Source organism: Botryllus schlosseri, chromosome 13 (assembly GCF_051294905.1).
Source record: "Botryllus schlosseri isolate E-star chromosome 13, Bs_hap1, whole genome shotgun sequence".
Classification (NCBI taxonomy): Eukaryota; Metazoa; Chordata; class Ascidiacea; order Stolidobranchia; family Styelidae; genus Botryllus; species Botryllus schlosseri.
This window is the reverse complement of record NC_137248.1, coordinates 8,549,010-8,566,482: the sequence shown is the minus strand read 5'-3', so window position 1 is coordinate 8,566,482 and position 17,473 is coordinate 8,549,010. Positions and strand designations below refer to the sequence as shown.

The window sequence follows — 17,473 nt, the reverse complement described above, 5'->3', positions numbered from 1 at the left end:
TTTTATTCAATGAGAAATTTTCTGCATTCTATCTATTTGATTATTCACCTGTTATGTGCGGTTCTGGCTAGATTCCATTCACCGTTTCTTATACTGTGAAATATTCCTAAATTGTACTGTGTAATTACGTCAAATTTTGTTAGAAAATTGTTGTTAGTTTTTTCATATAACTATGGCTTGAATGAGTTGTAGGCTATACTTATAATTGAAGAAGTTTCGTACTTCACTTAAAGCATTGTCATGTGGAATACCGTTACTGCAAACTAGATCATGAGCTCGACACGTCTAAAAGATTTCTAAATTGTGTTTCAAATTACGAAAGGCAAATACATTAGGCAGACTGCGTGATGTAGAATATAGCAGTTGAGAACCACTGCTCCACATAACAATCCTCAATCGATGCATGCTGCTGACTCTGTTTAGGTTCTGGTTTATGGGGTTATGAATATGCTGTTCCACACTTGTGAGAGGGAAAACGATTTCTGTGTCGACGGGTAATGGAGTTGTGTGTTGAGGCAGAGCAGGGGCGTAGACAGCGGATAATCGGTGTCCAATATCCCCCGTTCCCAAGCTCAAACTACCCCTCCTCTTGAATCCAAAATCTAGCTCTCTGTTATTATCTTAGTATAATCACTTGATGCTCATTCGTGATTAGATGCCCAATCAGCGTCTTCACAGAACAATAAATACGACGATACCCTTTTCTCTCCTATTCCTCTCTGGTCTGTGACAGCGGGAGTAATTAGCGTATCACATTACATTGCAGCCGACCTAGGCTTGTATTGTTACAGATAGCAGATCCCCAAAGTACCAAAACAGACTATACTAATCAAATGTCCGATGTGGAATCTATTATGTATTGATCCAATTTGCGATGATTTAGTTCGGTTTTTGTGCAGATTTCCAGTCTTTGAGTGTCTCGGGCCTCTGATGCATCTGCTGATTGTCCTGTTTCAACGCGCTTGGCTACATGGCCAGTAGTAGAAACACCGGTGGCTAGGAAAATTAGGCCACTCGAGGCGCATGATAGTGCTATCAATGTTCGATGTAACGATGAGAAGTTGTAGTCTTGGCCTGGACAATTTGCGATTGTCACATTTGCACCGCAAACACATTTGGGAATTCTTTTTGGTTGCAGCCTGAGCCTGCGCCTGGCCGCTGTTATTCACGAGATACAATCGCACAACACAAGCTCGAGTGTTAATGGGTCTTTACTATCTCCACACACATAAATACTACACCATCTTAGCAGACAGTAGACATCACATTGATTAAAAACAAATTTAATCCAGATCATGTGCAATAACAGGCAACAGGCTACAAAACGCAACAGGCTAATTCATTTTCGCATCTTCCCTATTCATATTTGATCGCAAAATTGAGACATCTCCAGCCGTGCGCGCGATTTCTTGATAACGATCCTCGCTTTGGTAATTAGGTCATGATACCACGCTTTCTCTCTTTCTGTTGTTAAATTGTACAACTGGGTTATACATATGCGAATGATGAAGTCACAAACACAAGGAAGATTATCTGACCATTGTAATATTTGCATTTGTGTATACAATTAACCTAATGAATCGGTTAGAACTTGGAACATCATTTTTTTGAAGCATTCTCCTTTTTTAAAAAATACCCCCCCTGTTTTTAAATATCCCCCGTTTTTTCTCGGCTGGCTACGCCCGTGAGGCAGAGTGACACAGAGACCGTGATGCACTTGTTTTAGCCCACCCACTTTGTAGACTACGGCAAGCTCCGCCTTGTCCGTTGTTTAGAGGATTTCTAATTCTCGTAGCTTCCATAATTTTTTCATTGATATTTCTATAATTTCACTTATGATGGCCATTAATTATCTTCCATTGGGGTGTAACACTGGATGGATCAGAGGTGGTCGGTAACAAAGTACTTCTACTATTTCGAAGTGCTCAAGTAGTTTTCCTCTACTTCTGGTACGTACTCAAGTGGGTATGATTTTCAATACTTCTACTTTGTAATATTTTGTGATCTACTTACTTACTATTACTATTTTCAGTTTGACAAGTAGAAGTAGTTTAAACCTTTCGCATAGCTCAATTTGCACAGTCTTTTGACAATCCTTGCGAACGAATTTCGATCGTTTTCACAACTACTTGAGTAGATTTAAAGTCAGTGAATTCTACTTCTACTTCAAGTAGTTTTAGGTTACTTATGAAAGAAGTACTTCCACTCGTACTTGACTAGATTTTTTCGTCGCTAATTCTACTTCTACTTGAGTAGCTTTCTTGACTATTTGACCACCTCTGGGATGGATGCTTGAATGACCACAAGTATACTATGTAACCGAGGTGCATGATAGTTCTTTATAGTTTCCTGATTTGCGTTGAATGACCTTTGGTCTGTCTTGGAATCATTGATCCTATTAATCCTGTATCGAGGCAGAAATTATTTTCATGTAACACTTGGATTTTTTGAACTTTGTAAATTCCAACTTGCCCCCATACTGTTCATTGACTGCAAGCTCCTTGATATGTGCTCAAGCTGTCCCCATTCATGAAGATGGTGCGAGTACGTACTTATTATGTAGCAGTGTTGGGATGACTCGAGTCATGACTTGACTCAAGTCACCTTTTTCGTATGACTTGACTTGACTCGAATCACTTTGCTGAAATGACTTGACTTGACTCGGCGTATCAGAAATGTGGATTGACTCGTGACTCGGAGCAATATTCACGAGTCAATTTCAAGTCATCAAGTAATCGGTGTCGATAAAAATCACTGTATCTTGCATATGTTCGAATTGTTCGCGACACGCTGGTCCAACCCGTGAAAGCGACCAATCATTCAATAATCTAGCGTTTCACTGAGCCTCGATTGTTTTCTCATAAATAAATTGACCACCAACGAAGTGATCGAAGCTTCAGCTTACTTTGTCGTAAACTCTAGTAGTAAAGGAATAAAATAGCAAAATGTATATTTCTGTTCTCTGTTGTTTTACCTTTACCAAACCTCTTGGTTTATCAAAATTGAATTCGAATATAGTTTATATTGTCCTCAACCGTTGGCGCAGGCTCGAATTGTATCATATCTATTTATAAATAGGTAATGTATTGCATCTCATCAATTCGTTTCTCTGTTCTTTATTTTGGCTGGTAACTATAAACTGAGGCTATGCAATTACTTACGTAGTTTAACAGTTCTACGTATATGTGAGCGATTCAGCGCCTTCTTGCGTGTATATTATAGCCTACTCTATATTCGTTCATCGGTTTGGAATCAATGACCACTCAATCTGTATTTTAGACAGCTAGAAAATTGCAATGACGTAATCATGCCTCATACTTCGAAAAGGCAACTTGACTTAAAATGTGACTTGACTTGACTCGAGTCACTTACAAAAATCGAGTGACTTGACTTGACTCGAGTCACCTTTGAAAATCGATTGACTTGACTTGACTCGAGTCAAAATGTGCAATGACTCGTGACTCGAAGGTAGTGACTTGATCCCAACACTGTTATGTAGCATTGTAGCAACTATAGACCAATTTCTATATTGTCTTCAAAAATAAGACCTATGAAAGATCCTTTTTCATGTATCTATTGATATGGTATTAATGATAAATATCTGATCATATATCCGATTTAGAATGCTCTAAAATATGTAGAATATATAGGTACCTGGCAAGTGGTGGCGCTTGAAATGTCTTTCAGCAAAGTATACAGAGTTTTGCACAAGACTGGACATCCGCACAGTGTTCTGTTGGAGTCGAAGGAGTTGGAAGAAGGCTTGCTATTAGAGTCCGGAACTGTGGTTTCTCTAACGCAAGCGGAAAAAGATGAAATCAGAACGGGCTACTCGAAAGTGTTTGATGCGTATGGATGTCTCGGAGCTATCAAATTTCCTGATGACACCACAGGAACAAAACACAGTTTTTACCTCATCCTCGTCACCGCGTATATGTCAGTCGGAAAAGTTCTGGATTGCGAAATTTTTCGGATAACTGGCGTGTGTTTCTATTCTCTAGGAAATGGCTCAGTCGATAACGACAGCCGATGCTCCGACTTGAAGAAGCTTCTCAGTTCTGGGAAGTTTTATTTATCATGGTCACCAAAGGTTCAAAAGAGGAAAGATTGCCTGGATATCACAGTTTGCTTACAAAACCAAGGACAAAAAGATGAACAAGAGCGTTTTTTCTGGAATCGCCTCATGCATGTCCATTTTAAACATTTCAGAATTGATACTGATCTATGGCTGTTCCGGATTATGTCTGGCGGGATCGATATCAAAACGGTTTTTGTCGGCGCGCAACAAGCAAAAGCGATGGTGATATCTCGTTTGAGTTGTGAAAGAGCGGGCACGAGATTTAATGTTCGTGGTGTTGACGATGAAGCAAATGTCGCTAATTTTGTAGAAAGCGAACAAGTCATTGTGATAGGAAATAACATTTCGTCTTTCATGCAAGTCCGTGGTTCCATACCGCTGTTTTGGGAGCAACCTGGTTTGAATGTCGGGTCCCACAAAGTTCGGATGGCGAGAGGTTTTGAAGCGACTGCTCCAACGTATGATAGACATTTAAGGAGGCTGGTGGAACTTTATGGGCAATGTGCCATTATCAACCTGCTCGGCTCCAAAGAAGGAGAGAATACGCTTTCTGGGGTGTTTCAGAATCATCATGAGCAGTCAGAATTTAACAAGTCGATCCCGTTTCTTTGTTTCGATTATCACGCTGAATGCCGCGGAAAATCCGATAACTTATCCAAGTTGAAATCAAAAATTTGGGATAAAGTCGAAGAGTTTGGTTTTTACACGAAAAGGGACGATCAAAATCTGCGACTGACCCAAACTGGAGTCCTGCGTATCAACTGCCTTGACTGTTTGGATCGAACTAACAGCACAAAAACGTATTTTGGGCTTCAGATGCTATCAAAGCAGTTGGAACAGTTGGGATTATCCGATAATAAGCAACTGGAAGATAGATTTCGAGAAGCGTTTAAATCTGCGTGGCCGACTACTGGCGATTTGATAAGTCGCATGTACGCGGGCACCGGGGCATTGGAAGGCAAGACTAAATTAAAAGACGGCGCTAGGTCGGTATCGCGGGCAATCCAAAATAACTTTCTCGATCAGAACAAGCAGAACGCTATTGACTTATTGATCCACGGGACTAATTCACTTGACATTGAGCTCGCGTCGAGAGCGTCGAATTTGCTATCGGGGGACTGTTTGCAAGCGCCTGTTGCCGTTCTGAAGGGTATGTGCGATAAATACAAGGACTTTTCTGCTGAAATGCCTGTCAGGGTGGCTGTGGGAACCTGGAATGTTAATGGTGGTAAGCATTTCCGTTCCATTGCCTACAAGGATCAAACCCTCGACGATTGGTTGTTGAACATTGGCAATGCCAAGGAATCTTCCGGTGAAAAATACAAAGCACTCTATGATTTTCCGAGAGAGCAAGACGGAGACTTACCTTTTGTATCAGGTGACATTATCACTGTCCACAACACGCTAGACGAAGGACAGTGGATGTCCGGAGAATGTAATGGAGAAGTAGGAATATTCCCGTCGGCGTACGTCGCCAAAGTCTATCCGACTTACAAAGCACTGTTTGATTTTCCTGCGCAGCAAGATGGCGATCTTGATTTTGTGTGCGGTGACATTATCGAAGTAACTGAGATGTCCGGGGATTGGTGGAAAGGCAAAGTAAAATTGGAAGAGTATGATCCCGACGCAATAGAGGGTGCATTTCCCGCGAGTTACGTAGAGAAATACGATGATAGTTCTACTGCTGCTATTAGCTCAACACCTGATTCGACGCATGTGGACTGGAATAAGCCGATGGATATTTATGCTATTGGGTTTCAGGAAATGGTTGAACTCAGCGCCGGAAACATCGTAAATACAAGCACGACAAATCACCAAGTTTGGGCTACCGAGCTAGAGAAGACGCTGTCTGGGAAATACAAGTACATACTGCTTGCCTCTGAGCAGTTGGTCGGCGTATGCCTTTATGTCTTCATCAGACCTCAGCACGCGCCGCATATCAGAGACTTGGAAATCTCTGCTGTAAAAACTGGCATGGGCGGCGCCACTGGTAACAAAGGTGGAATCGGCATTCGGATGCAGTTTTATAACTCGTCGATATGCTTTATATGTTCTCATCTGGCTGCGGGGCAGGGGCAAGTCAACGACAGAAACAGCGACTTTGCGGAGATATGTAAAAAAATGACGTTCAGCAACAACAAGGGGATATACTGCCATGATTACATATTTTGGTGCGGAGACTTGAATTATCGAATTGATATGCCAATCGATGATGTTAAACAACTGGTTAAAGACGAAAATTGGTCGGCTCTGAGAGAGTTTGATCAACTTTGCGTTGAGAAAAAAGAGAAGAGAGTGTTTCAGTTGTTCAAAGAGGGCAAGACCAACTTTGCACCGACGTATAAATACGATCTTTTCTCAGATGTTTACGACACAAGTGAAAAGTCGCGGACTCCGGCTTGGACCGACCGAGTTTTATGGTTCAGAAGGCAGTGGTTTTCTGAAAAGCAAGGGGATGATGATTTGGTGTCAGTTACGGAAAATCACGATTTTAATTACGGCAAATTGCTTTATTACGGCCGCGCCGAAATCAAGACTTCTGATCACAGACCTGTGATCGCGGTGCTCGATATTGACGTTCTGCAATGCAACGAGGAACATATCGACGCGACGTTTGACGAAACGGTTGCAGCGCAAGGCCCACCCGATGCCAGCATATTTGTTTCATTGTCAGAAACAGGAAATGATGTTAGCCCGATGGATGCTGCGACGCGCACAGCCATGTTGGCGGAATTGGGGAAAATTGGCGATATCATTTTAACCCGTCAGCTGAAAAGTAAGCTGCTTGTCATATTCAAGGAAGGCACGTCTGCGGTTGAAGCTCAACAATTGAACGGCACCTACGTCAACAGCGTTCCGATTTATGTATCAATGAAGTCTGTAGGGTGGAAAGAGGAATTCGAAAACGAGTTGCGTCATCGTAGTCACTCGGCTTCTTTCAATGAATCATTCACAAGCCATCACGCAACCGAAACCGTTCATTATGATTACCCACCCGACGCTTTCGACACCGAGTATGATGAGAATCAAAATTACACCGAACCAACTGATAAATGTTACGGTCAATACCCGGATGAAAAAGAAGTCCCTTACGAGTGCGCCGAACAAGATATTGAGGTCGTAAATGACCCAGGTTGGGCTTGTGAAGAAACCTACAGCACCCCCGCATATGAGACGTATCAGGAAAGCCCGCCACAAGATGTCCCATTGCCGCAGAAAGCACCTGTCCCACCACGTCCTGTGGACGGACCGAGTAAAAAGCGACCGCCACCTCGACCAAGCACGCTGCCCTCAATGCCAATAGGACCTCCGCCAAAGCCAGCTAATGTTCCAAATTATAGTAGCAAAACTCAAATTTTGAAGCCGTCGTCTGCTGTGCACTCTAGCGAAAATCCAGGCTTAGCCATACTGATCCCGGAACCGGCTCCTATGATCACGAAACCACCAAAAATTACCCCAAGGACCTCAGTACCAAAACGCAGAGCACCGCGGCCACCACCTAACAAAGCGCCAGTGCTCGTTACAAATCCTAGACTTCCGCCAGGCAAGACGCCTGTGCAACCCAATAGACAGCCTCCAGCTCGCAAGGCTCCGGTGCCTGCGAAACCCCGCTCTCACTCACTGAAGCCAAAGAGAGCACCTCCTTTACCGCAAACCGCACCGAAGGGACCGCGTCCCATGGACACGTTGCCGGTGAAGAATAAGGCGGCTGCTCATTCCTCGCCAAATCTTGGTCTGCTGGATTTTGATCCTTTCGGACCTTTGGCTGAAGATTTGCAATCTGCCAATGCAAAGTCAGCTGTCCCGACTTTATTGCCAAGTAAAACATCGAATAATGACAGTTTTGATCTTTTCAATGCGAAGCCAAACCCCAAGTCAACCACCAGTAAACAAGATGCCCAGTTCAGGCATTCACAAAGCTCACAGGATCTATTTGGTCAGGACTTTTTTGCCAATTTTGAGACTTCCAATGACGCTCGCCCAACTAAGACTGCACAAGTGCTGGGAAAGGCATTGACCTTGAAGCCTGTCTCTATCACGCCTCCTCCGATAAGTTCCGCCGCGGCAGGCGCGCAAGCATATTCCTGGATGTCTCAACGCTCCAACTCTCTGAGACCCACATCGATGACTCCCCCTCCAGTGTCATCAAACCAAATGAATATTGCGGCACCAAGACGCTCGTCGGCGACTCCGACCGGTCAAGGCGCAAAATTTTCCGCAGACGATTGGTTGAACTCGACACTAACCAAGATGTCCACGACTACCACGGCGCCCAATGCACATCCGCAGTCAGGTATTCTGCAGCCCAGTCGCACACCCGCTTCATCTGTACAGCCACAAGCCAGCATGACAGCTTTTACTAACTTGTCATTCAAATCACAACCGCAAGACCCTTTTGGAATACCAAAGCCAGCTCATCCGTCAATTCCCACATCGGTATTAAATAATGGCTCAACCAAAACACAGTCAGAGGATCCCTTTGGAATGTTTAATCTAGCGCAAACGGCTAATTCTGCATCAGTATTAAAAAAAGGATCGTCCAAGACACAGACTAATGATCCATTCGGAATGTCGTCATTCAGTGGAAGTCTACCGGAAAATGATCCATGGCAATCAGCCGCTAGCGGTAAAACGATCACAAATTCCTTCAGCACAGATTTTTCCGGTTTCAAATAAGCCTGTCACGTCTGAATTGCTAGAATAATCATTTCATATTTTTCATGAAATTGTTAAATTCGTTTTCTGCGCATGACATCGCCAGTTTTGATTTTCAGGATAGCTCTATACTCCTGCTAAAACATCACCCAAGATTACATTGTTCTGTTCCAGCTGTATTGAACTGAGTGATATTTTTGTGTTTATGGCAAGATAATCTCTGGTAGTATTATCTTGGTGGTCGTTCTTGTAATTTGCTTTGTGGTGCAATAATATGTTGTCTATTTTAAACTTCCTGTATGAATTATATTTTCGTTCGACTATCTGTCCTCTACACTACACTCCTGATAATAAACTGTAATGTGCTCATTATGTTGATATATATGACTTTATTGAAGTTAACTGGTTGGAAGGTTTCTGCCACAATAGTCAGCATACGAGTAGTTTGAGATATTTAGTACAGAGTGAGAGTATGTTTGCGCTGCTTGGCAACCCTGAAGTTGGGAATGCTTTTAATAAGAAGCATTTAGATTTACTTCAAGGATGACTAAAGGTTTTACACGGGGTTGTAACCAAGTCAATTTGACTTTCATGGTTTGGATGCAAGTCATTTCCAGTTCACCACCGAGTCAAGTCAGGGAGCATTGGGCCGAGTCCAAGTCATTGTAGAGTGAGTTCTAGTCAGATTCAACTCACTTCTGTGAAACTTTTGGATGATGTCGAAGGCCTCGCATACATAATATACTTAGTCTTGGCACGATTATTGAAACAAATATTTTCTGTGTCTATTTTTGAAGTGTGGGTCCACGAGACTTGAAACCAGTTCTGTAGAATTGACTCGAGTACAAGTTGAGTCAATACACATATTGACCCAAGTCTGGTCTTCTTCCATTACAACCCTGGTTTCGCACAATTTTAATCGAGCCATTTCATTATCCTGAGAGAGCTCGTCTTTGCACAATAAGACAACCTCCATTGACACAATATTTCTTGCAAAACTGGGCACACGATTATAATGATTGCCAGCAAATTAAGCGATCGCGGATCCTATGTCCATTTGATGAGATTCATACGATGACCATAAAAAGTCTCATGTCAATGTGCAGCTGTAGTGAATATTCAGCAGAAGCCTTTCCTCAATATGATACCATATGCACTCATGCTAAAAAGTATCAAGTAGTCAGTACCATGAAAAGTAGTACGCAATTTTAAATGTCAGTGTATTTTAATAAGGAACGTGCGATAACTGCGGCACAATGGAGCAAAGTCACAAATACATGCACACTAATCCAAAGTGTCATCTTTAGATGAATCTACTGTCAACACCTTAGTCATGCCCGTTCTTACTCTCCGAAAATTATCGACTGTCTTACTTTTGTCTTTTGCCGATTTTTTAAGCCAATCTTCCTCAGTGTGCAGGAACCTCTTCGCATGAGGTGCTAGCTCGTATGGACCCTTGTCAACAATGGCTTGCATTTCATGGTTTAATTGTTCATCAGCAACATGCTGTACTTTCAATATTATGTTGACTAGGGATGCAGATTCAGAACCAAGATGGTTTTTCAAACTTTCGAGTGCTGGGCATGAACTGTTGGACCATTTGATCAATGGCATGCCATCCAATGATGGCAACCAATAATTGGTCTTGATGTCTTCCCCTAGTTTTTCAAAGAATTTGCCTAGTTTAGGACTCACAATTTCATAGGATGTTTGCATGTTGATGAGCTTCATGTCAAAATCATACTCATGACAGCATGACATGAGACCTTCAAATATTTCCTTTGTGATCTGATTGACCGCGCCATCAGTCATGCCGATATCGGAAGCTAAAAATTTACGAAGGTCTGTCTCCATGTGTTCAATACAATGTCCCAATTTTGATGATGGAAAGCAGGATTTCAGGGCATCAAGCAAAAGCACATCCTCCTTCGGGCCAAGCGCTAATGTTATGCCATCAAATGACCTTGAACCATGAAATTCAAGCTGTTCTTTTATGTGGCTGAAGAATGCGGTGTACGCGTACCATGATTTATCAACATGAGCCATAACAGGACCCATCATGATAGCGCTGCTATTGTTGGCCCGGCATTGCAAGTTGGGATGTGGGTACGTCATGACAGTAAGGTGCACCGGTCCAACACTGATGGTACAGTCAATGCCCATGACGTTTTGAAGGCCCGATTTTTCCGAACAAATATATCTCCAGGCGCTTGTGTGCTCTTTTGTGTATCCTATCACAAAGGGAGCTTTCCTTTTGATATACGTGGCTTGTTGCACGAATGGATTAGTTTGAACTAAAGAAAGTAGCTCTTGCATCATATTTGTGTGGTCCTTACTTTTTGCGGAATGTGGGCCGATGCGCAAAGCGCTACGGTACCGCAAATTTTGAAGTTTTTTAAGTTCTCTCGGAGACATACTAATTGATGGGTCTTCATCAATGACTTGTTTCACTGTTTTGAATGCTAAACGCTCTTTCATAGTCTTCATGTAACGGCCCGGTGTGCGGACATATGGGCAAGCATCTGACTTCTTGGTGTTACCATGTGGTATCGTATTTGCCCCAGGATAGTTTCCAACATACTCGAAAATTGCGATATGCTTTTGAAAAGGTGTTACGCCACGCGGGAAGGTGTCGATCCAACTGATTCGTCGGCGGAAATTTTCATCGCGTTTTAATCGGCCGTATACGTTCAGCATGGCAAGTATGTCACGCTCTTTAGGTTGACGAACAGTAGCCCGTATTTGACTATTCATAATCTGATACTTTCCGTTTACAAACTTCACATTTTCGTATCTCCCTTTGACTTTTACGAACCAACATTTTTTCACAGACACGTGTTTCCACACTCCGCAATCATCCACATAGCTTCTCACTTTTCCCTGAATCTCCCTTTCGTGGTTCTCGATATTATTCACTATATAGCAAGCGTTTTCTTTTTTTCCGAGAGGAATCTCCTCAAATGATGCGCGGGAATGAAGCAGGCGATCGATCAATTCATTTCTTTCCAGAAAATTTCCGTTGTTATCAATCCAAGATTTTTCGCTATCGGAATAGAATTTTTCAATGCCTGCTGTTGTCTCCAAATCGTCAAGCGAATCATTGTCTTCATCTTGGCTACCCGTGATCGGTTCCGACTTGGGAGTCTTCTCTGGCTGAGTATCCATAGATCCCGCGTATTCGACAATAATTAGATCTTCCTGAACTGGTGTTAATTCTGCAGGATATTTCTCAAGTAGGGAAATACGGCGCTTGAGACAAGTCGGCGGCAGTGATGCGTAATACATGGTGACAGTAATAACGTTGTGATCTTCAGGCTGAATGAGTAGTTTCCCATCGGAGTCGGTTTCTGGATTTGCCTCAGAGCTATAATATTCACCTTGGATGAGTTTCACGGGCCTGTATCCCCCGTCGACATGCGTAAAATATCGTCTTTTAACCGACGAGTTATTCCAACGCTTGTAATCGTCAATCCGAAAAGCTCGTTTCCCTCTTCTACGGTGACTGTTTTGCAGCAAAAATGTTCTGTCCCCGGCAAGACCGTCAACAACTTTTTCAGTTTTAGAGATCGACTGTAAAAGCATTTCGAGTATGTTCTCCTTGTTCCGAAATTTAGCAAGAGGTGGGTGGTCTGATTGCTTTCGCGTTGATAGTACAGATTTAAGATTTTTGCGCTTTGCTCTTTTTTTGGTCTTCACATTCTGCCCATCCGAATCATAAAACATGTCAGATTCTAGGATTTCGTCTTCTTCCATTGCAACAGTAACATGAACTATTTTGGATAACTCTTCGGGTGGATCATTTTCATCTTCGATTTCGTGCATAATTGATTGAACTTCCACGTCGTCATAAAACTCTTCCATCGCTACTTCCAGCACGCATGGTTTCTGTGCAGAATCGTCCATCCTGACACACGACAGTGTCAAAACACTATAAGCAATAAGCTGTAAAGCGATAATAAAATACCGGTAAGTGGATGAAGTTCTGCCATGATATGTTGTATATACATATAATACATTATACAATACAATATAGGCGCCGTACCAGTATATGCTTTCTTATTCATATTGCAAAATTGCTGCACTTCGCCTCACCTAAATCACTGTGGTACATTACATAAACACAGAGACGGCGGAGAGCTCGCATTTGGCGCTCGGCGGGGAAAGTGGACCATTATAATCATTGTTTCCTTTATCTGGTGCAGACTGCAGACAACAGCAAATCGCACGAGTCACTGCGCTTGGTCAAAAACATTTTCTCCATTTGAGCAAAGGCAATAGAAATAGAAATCTTTAGGCTGCTGACTTCCCGAGCGAGATATTTGACAAAACAGGTATCAATCCAAAGCTACTATGGTTACGAAAACATGAATTTTCTACTATTCTAGGCCTGTACCCCAGATAGATCAGCCTCAGATTTTGCATTGCGAGGATATGTAGCACTGTAATGGAATAATCACGCCAGGGAGAAACGATGGCTCAGCTCAGGAGCAACGAGTAGTGTGCTAGCTTCGTAGCAGAGTCTTGGGTCCTGGAAGAACACAGGGGGTCCAAAATTATCACGTGAATACGACAAAATTATGGGTTATTTTCAGTGTTGGGATCAAGTCAGTACCTTCGAGTCACGAGTCATCTCGAGTCATTGCACATTTTGACTCGAGTCAAGTCAAGTCAATCGATTTTCGAAAGTGACTCGAGTCAAGTCAAGTCACTCGTTTTTTGAATGTGACTCGAGTCAAGTCAAGTCAAGTCAAGTCGAGTCACGAGTCAAGTCATAATTCAAGTCAAATTGAATTTTCGAAGTAATTACATTTTGCTAGCTGAGTGAAAGACAGTATAATTTGCCATTTATCTTGCATCAAATAACTAATGTATGCATACACATACTTTATAAAGTTGAATATGCATGCAAGAAGGCGTCTATCACGCAGACGTAGAACCGCAAATAATATACGCGACTAACTGTATAGCTATGCTACAGTCTGTTATTATGTCAGCCATTAGGATCGAATACGAAGCCTCGAGACGTTGAAACAAATTGATATGGATTTGAATCATACAAGAGGGTTGGTAAAGGTGATCACTGCGCAATGTTAGCAGTGAGCCGTCCAAGAAGCGTAGATGTTAATTGCTATTGTATTATTATTATTCTTCTACTACTACTACTACTACTACTACTACTACTACTACTACTACTACTACTACTACAACTACAACAACAACAACGTAACCTGTGATCATTTCGTTGTGGTCAATATATTTGTGATGCAATAATTGAGGATCATTCAAACGTACATTCAGTGAATGACTGGATACTCTCACAAGCGGCACATAGGCGTATCGCGAACAATACGAACATATGTCCAAAATACACTGATTTGATTGATACCGTTTACTTGATGACTTGAAATTGACTTGTAAATTTTGATCCGAGTCACGAGTCAATCCGCATTTTTGAAGCGCCGAGTCAAGTCAAGTCAAGTCATTTTTGCAAAGTGACTCGAGTCAAGTCAAGTCATACGAAAAAGTGACTCGAGTCTGACTCGAGTCAAGTCATGACTCGAGTCATCCCAACACTGGTTATTTTTGACAGAGATCGATAGGTCAGGTCGTGGTCCTGTAATCTCGAGGGCGGACTAATATTCATGTAGTAAAAATTGGTTGTATTTTGACTGGATGATAGACTGGACATGCTCGTCGGCTGTCGACTGTCGGATGGCCGGCGGGATACTGTTCCACGCGTCAGGTCCGGTATATCTGATAGAGCGATGATCTTTTCAGTCGATCATATGATATTTGGACGACGTGGACGCGCGTGTCTCGTACTTGTGCGCTTTTGATCCCGAGGTCAATAAGTCATTGAAATACTCAGAGCAATGACCGCAGTGGAACTGATACATAAACTTTGCGATTTCTAGTTTCCGTATCCGCATTATCTTTTATGTTTAGGACACCGAATATCTTCTTTATTAGCCTGCTAGTTTACCGGACCACGAGCTGACATATTGATCTCGCCTTCCGACACATATGTCACCTTTTTTGTCACCTATCCTTTTATTGTCTTCTTTTACTTTTCATTCAGTGTGTATGCATCCTCTTTACATCGCCTAGGCCAGTGGTTCCCAACCTTTTTCGACTAATCACCCCCTTATCCACCTCGACTCAAACCCCCCCATATTTACGGATCCGAAAAAGAAGACACATAATCGGGAAAATTATTCACCTAAGTCTGATCAGTTATCACTATGGTGAATTTACTGAAAAAGGTCATTTTTCCGAGGTGGTAGGTGCTCGGAAAACCGGTTACCATATTTTGGAAATAGAGAGGACACTTTTTCAAAATTTTTATAATTACAATACCGGTGTAAAATCCTGAAAAAGTGGTAAATTTACTCCGAGTTCGTAGTTGGTTGACTAAAAAAAGGTCATCTTTCCGGTTCGACTGCTGAAATACCCAGACCCACTTTCTTTGAGATTTTTATATTAGGCTACCAAGAAAAGTTTTGTTAACCGTAGCGCAATACGCCGTGCGCAATATATAGATCCTAGGGGGAAGCAGTCGAAAGACGTGACCCATGTGTAAGTAGTCAAAGTAGACATATCCTACTCCGAATAAGAGAAGCCGAGAATTACCATGCAGTGATAGCCTCTGGGCATTCGTAAATTGTAGGCCTGTGGTACGACACAGCGGGCCAACCAATCTTGGCCTTGGCATACAATATGTAGCCTAATGCTGCAAATAGACTACACCAAACGAGTATGAGTGTAGTTAGTTGGTAATGCGCATTTTTTCTTTGACTCTTGCATGAGGCTGCACAAAGTTCTGTACATTTACTGACGTTGTCGTTGCCTCGGATCCTCAATTGAAGAAAACACGATTCTGTGGTGGACTATTCATCCCTATTATACAAAAGAATATTACTAGAAAATAGTCGTACCAAATTTCTACGATATTCAATTGGGAGATAGGCTTGAAAATCCCGTATGATAATCTTTGATTTCTCATCTGCATCTGCAGACGATGCTTACCTTATCACCCACTCGTATCCGATTCTGAAAATTTGAAAGCCGTATACCCCGCGAACAACTACCTAGAGTAGGCCTACATATGCGTGGGCGGCTCAAAACACCTTTGAGTCAATGCCAAAGATCTTGGTTACTCGCCAGTAATTCTCGCAACAATATCACTATTGAAATCGGAGGAAAAGATGAAAGCGTGACCCCCCTAGGCATTCTATTGGACTTTAACGTATCGTGAAAGAGTGCCACATATGTCAAAATAAGCTTTCGAATTCAGTCTTAGACCCATCATTCTGTCGGAAATCGTCCTGCTGATACTTTTATTTATTTCTTCCATATCCATGGCATCTTCTTATAGACCAGGAGTTCTCAAACAGTGGACCATTGCCCACTGGTAGGCCACAGAGCTATATGGAATATTGTAAAATTAGTGAAAGTTTAGTTATATTGCCTATGTCATAATCTCAAAAATATATTCATATTTATTATCGAATGATATGTAGAAAATATACAGCTTTTCATCCGACTCTCGCGGAACGTACTGGTACGTATCGCGAGTCACAAATGTAAGTCGGAAATGGAAAGGATAAATGGAGGCTTTGTCCCCCGGTCATGACAACCTACGGCTTAACAGCAACGAAAATAATTTCGATAATATAATATATAACTGGAAGTAATGCTGGAGACTGGTTAAACCCAGAGGTGGTCAGTGCTTTTTTGAAGTAATCAAGTAGTTTTCCCCTATTTGGGTACTTAATCAAGTAGATCTAATTTCCTGCTCTACCTCGTAATATTTTGTGATCTACTTACTTACTTTTCGCTATTTTCAGTTCGTCCAGTAGAAGTAGTTTAATCCAATCAGAAAGATAGCCTGAGGAATTCCGGGCTGTTTTCGCGGAGATTCAACATTTAACTTTCATAAAAGTTGAGTAAAGTCCAGAATTTTCGTCGCGGTTCGCGCACAGTGGATATGGAGTGACCAATATGATTTTACGGTAGTATATGTGAATATATTTAGGTAGCGGGTTGTGTGGCTCCGTTCACACCGCATTGCCACCCCAGGGATATCTAGAACTTCTCTTCTATATATAGGCTATATCCCTGTCACCCATATGAAATATTTCATCGCAGTATATGCATCTTAATGTTTGAAACTGATGTCTCGCAATCTAGCATTTACTTATCATATCGTAATCTAGTAGTCCATGGCGTGTCCTAATCTGGAAAAGTGAACCATGACTTTTTTTTTAGCTTTATACCTGTTTTATCATGCCATCTCTGAAACTTTCTGGACTGAATACATGAAATACATGTTCTGCTTCTAGAAGTAGTACATATATTTCTCTTTCAATTGACAGTATCATACTTTCAGTTCTAATTAGTTTCAGTTCCTTAGTCTGGAGAACATACATGTTGAAGTGTAAAAGCAAGTGTAGTAATGCCTTTAGTTTCCGGAAATAAAGCTACTCAATGTGACATTTTTACGATCCACCGTATTTTTATATCAACGTTTACTAATCGCGCAAAGTGTTTACACTGTGTCCGATACAACTTCTCCGTATTGCTCTTCGACTAAACTACGGGCCTTATAATATGGGGTAGAGGGCGCCATACCACGATAATTTCGAAAACAATGATGATAAAGTCAATAATAATGTCACTTGCATATACTGCGGGTCGCCTCTGTATACCGCTGGGCTCATTTGGCAAGGACATGATTAT

The 17,473-nt window shown here is 42.0% G+C and overlaps 2 protein-coding genes across 2 annotated transcripts; one reads left to right on the top strand and one right to left on the bottom strand.

Moving 5' to 3' along the window:
- The first annotated feature begins 2,148 nt into the window (after window positions 1-2,148).
- On the top strand, window positions 2,149-9,106 carry LOC145453385 (synaptojanin-1-like). Its single transcript, XM_080331350.1, has one exon. The coding sequence runs from the start codon at window positions 3,677-3,679 to the stop codon at window positions 8,753-8,755; it is 5,079 nt and encodes a 1,692-aa protein (XP_080187476.1). The 5' UTR covers window positions 2,149-3,676; the 3' UTR covers window positions 8,756-9,106.
- Window positions 9,107-9,937: 831 nt separating this feature from the next.
- LOC145453386 (uncharacterized) lies at window positions 9,938-12,969 on the bottom strand. The gene is made up of 2 exons (XM_080331351.1): window positions 12,827-12,969; window positions 9,938-12,676 (listed from the first exon to the last, which is right to left on the bottom strand). Exon 2 carries the CDS (start codon window positions 12,635-12,637, stop codon window positions 10,019-10,021), a length of 2,619 nt encoding a protein of 872 aa, XP_080187477.1. The 5' UTR covers window positions 12,638-12,676; window positions 12,827-12,969; the 3' UTR covers window positions 9,938-10,018.
- Between the last annotated feature and the right edge of the window lie 4,504 nt (window positions 12,970-17,473).